The sequence below is a fragment of the Fusarium subglutinans genome (assembly GCF_013396075.1).
Source record: "Fusarium subglutinans strain NRRL 66333 chromosome Unknown NRRL66333_c0000258, whole genome shotgun sequence".
NCBI lineage: Eukaryota > Fungi > Ascomycota > Sordariomycetes > Hypocreales > Nectriaceae > Fusarium > Fusarium subglutinans.
In genome coordinates this window covers 1,016-4,017 of record NW_023502321.1, presented here as the reverse complement: position 1 = coordinate 4,017, position 3,002 = coordinate 1,016, and the positions used below count along the sequence as shown (strand labels likewise).

General features: G+C 51.7%; 1 protein-coding gene across 1 annotated transcript; it reads left to right on the top strand.

Annotated features, from left to right (window-relative positions):
• Positions 1–306: 306 nt before the first annotated feature.
• FSUBG_12247 (glutamate-cysteine ligase) lies at positions 307–2,736 on the top strand (the record flags this gene model as incomplete). The annotated part of the gene is made up of 6 exons (XM_036677016.1): positions 307–317; positions 370–442; positions 515–580; positions 631–794; positions 846–1,554; positions 1,609–2,736. 6 exons carry the CDS (start codon positions 307–309, stop codon positions 2,734–2,736), a joined length of 2,151 nt encoding a protein of 716 aa, XP_036532263.1.
• Between the last annotated feature and the right edge of the window lie 266 nt (positions 2,737–3,002).

The following is a 3,002-nucleotide window of genomic DNA, read 5'->3' as shown; positions in this document are numbered from 1 at the left end:
TTTACCCCTAGCGTCCACCAACCCCCGGTTTCGCTTTATCAAAGAGTTTGTTCTCTTGATACTCTCCTCCTCCGAAAAACTCGGTATCGGTATATACCATACGACTGGCGCAGTCTGCTTAGGAAGAGTAGCCTAGAAACTGGGCTGAGAGGTTCATATCTCATCACTTTACCCGATTATCATTACCCGGTTTCGTCATCTTGAACAAAATCTTCCCGAATACCGATCACACCTTACGGCGACTCAAAGCAAGGTGGGCGGGCTCAGAAACTTCCCTTCAAAGCAAAACCCAGACTTTGTCTCACGATGGGTCTCCTGTAAGCCACAACTTATAACTCATAAGGTTCTTATAATCTGACCCGACTTTAGAGCCTTGGGAACAGCCCTCGATTGGCCTGATGCCAAGAAGCGCGCTCCTCAAGTCAGAGAATGGGGTATCAAGGTGAGTTTCTTCCTCACCCTTCATATCCAGTCGTCCGGTATAAGTGGCGATGGATCGCTAAATCTCTGATAGCAACTCCTGGAGATATGGAACAAGGCCAAGGGAAAGGAGCGCGACGCTCTCCTCTGGGGCGACGAGGTTGGTTCAACCACAGAAAACTGAATCATGTTAACTAACAATTTACCCAGGTCGAGTATCTTGTGGTGGTTTACTCAAAGGACAACCAGCGAGTGCTGCTGTCCCTTCGTCAAGCAGAGATTCTTGAGGCGCTGGCTACCGACAAGGAACTGGAAAAGCAAGGTGGTTGTGTCCCAGATCTTCAAGAAATAGACACAGCTGGCGCGAAGAAAAAGTACATCAGACAGTCCCTAGACTTTTCCGTCATCTGCTGACCCTGAAATAGAGAGAGGACGATCCCCGTCTTTCACCCTGAGTTTGGACGCTTCATGCTGGAAGCGACCCCAGGTAAGCCTTGGGGTATCGGCTTCAAGGAGCTCCTCGATGTGGAACCCGACATGAAGTTGCGGCGAAAGATCGCAAAGGAGCACATGCTTTCAACTGAATATCCCATCACACTCACAACATACCCTCAAATCGGCGTTCCCGGACAATTCACCGACCCCTACTTTCCGCCCTCAGGACCGCGCCTCCGCTCTCAGTTTGTCCCGGATGAGATTGCCAACCCCCATATCAGATTCCCAACTCTAGCCGCAAACATACGATCTCGAAGGGGCCGCAAGGTTCAGGTCAATGTTCCCATCTATCACGACAAGAACACACCAAGACCCTGGAAGGATCCTACCGTGGACTTTGACAAGCATGACTGGCCCGAAGACGACGATGTACGAAATGGAGCTGCCCCTGACGACTTCATCCATATGGATGCCATGGCTTTCGGAATGGGGAGTTGTTGTCTCCAGATCACTTTCCAGGCCAAGAACATCACCGAAGGAAGAATGCTCTATGATCAGCTAAGCCCGCTTGGTCCTATCATGTTGGCATTGACTGCTGCTACGCCTGTGTATAAGGGGTTCCTTGCAAACACCGACGTACGGTGGAATCAGATCAGCCGCTCTGTGGACTGCAGAACCCCCGAGGAGTTGGGAGAAAAGGTAAGGGCACTGTCTTGCTCTCCAAGTCGATCAGCATAACTCACAATGGAACAGCCCCTCACACAAGGTGTTCGGAGGATACCAAAGTCACGATACGCCTCCAACTCAACATATATTGCCATAGACCCTCGGTTGAGGAACGAGTACCTCGACCCTGACCTCGTCTACGACTCTGACATCAAGCGCCAGCTTCTCGAAGGGGGTATGGATGATCGACTGGCCACTCACTTCGCTCACCTTTTCATCCGAGACCCCATTGTTGTCTTTGAAGAGGATCTCCAGGAGTTGGACCTCAGCAAGACTGACCACTTTGAGAACATTCAGTCAACTAACTGGCAGCACATGCGTTTCAAGCCCCCGCCCGCTGACAACAGCATCGGCTGGCGAGTCGAGTTCCGCTCCATGGAGATTCAGATCACGGACTTCGAGAACGCGGCTTTCTCTGTCTTTATGGTCTTGGTCACACGCGCAATCCTATCATTTGACCTCAACTTCTACATCCCTATCAAGAAGGTCGACGAAAACATGGAGCGTGCACACGCAGTCGATGCTGTTCTGAATGAGAAGTTCTACTTCCGGCGCAACCCTTTCCCTAGCCGCCCCTCGAGAGCCAACACCACCTTTGGTGACGACAGTCGACCCGGCTCAGCACATCCTAGTCGACCAGCATCACCTGGAGGCCCAGTGGAGCACGAATTTGAGGAGATGACAGTGAATGACATTATCAACGGCTCAGAGTCGGGAGAATTTCCTGGCTTGATCCCCATTGTAGAGAGCTATCTTGACAGCGTCAACGTCGATGTATCGACTCGGTGCCATCTGTCTACATATCTCGATCTGATTTCACGGCGAGCTTCAGGAAATCTTGACACAACAGCCAGATGGATCCGCAACTTCATCGACGTGCACCCCAGTTACAAGCATGACAGCGTCGTCAACGATGAGATCAACCATGATCTTATCGGCGCTGTGATTGCCATCGGCGAGCGGGAGACGGCCGGCCGTGACTTTGCGGGTCTCGGGATCCACGGCCTAGAGCGTCTGCTGAACGGCTTCCGGGGAGGATGCGGCGGTTCAAGCACAGCACCCGACGGAGAGACCAGCGGAGCACAGGCTGATGTTGCTAACGGGTCACTGAAGCGCAAGAGCGAGTGGATTGAAAGCCAGGAGACTGAGTCATGAGGGGAAACGTCATTGAATTTGGGTCGGCGTACTTGGTTGCTTGTTTGAGCATAATAGGATGTATCTAGAAAGAGAAGAGCAGGGATCAACGCTGGTTTCAGGATACAGTTGATATATTGAAGGGCTATGCTGAGACACGGCACGGCTGTTACTGAAGAGTTTGAAGCAACTAACTGACGGTGCCACACCAGAAAGATATACAAACATTGGGTGATCTTACGGTCGCCCGGGTGATATCTATGCTGCATTCCCTAAGACTCGAGGCT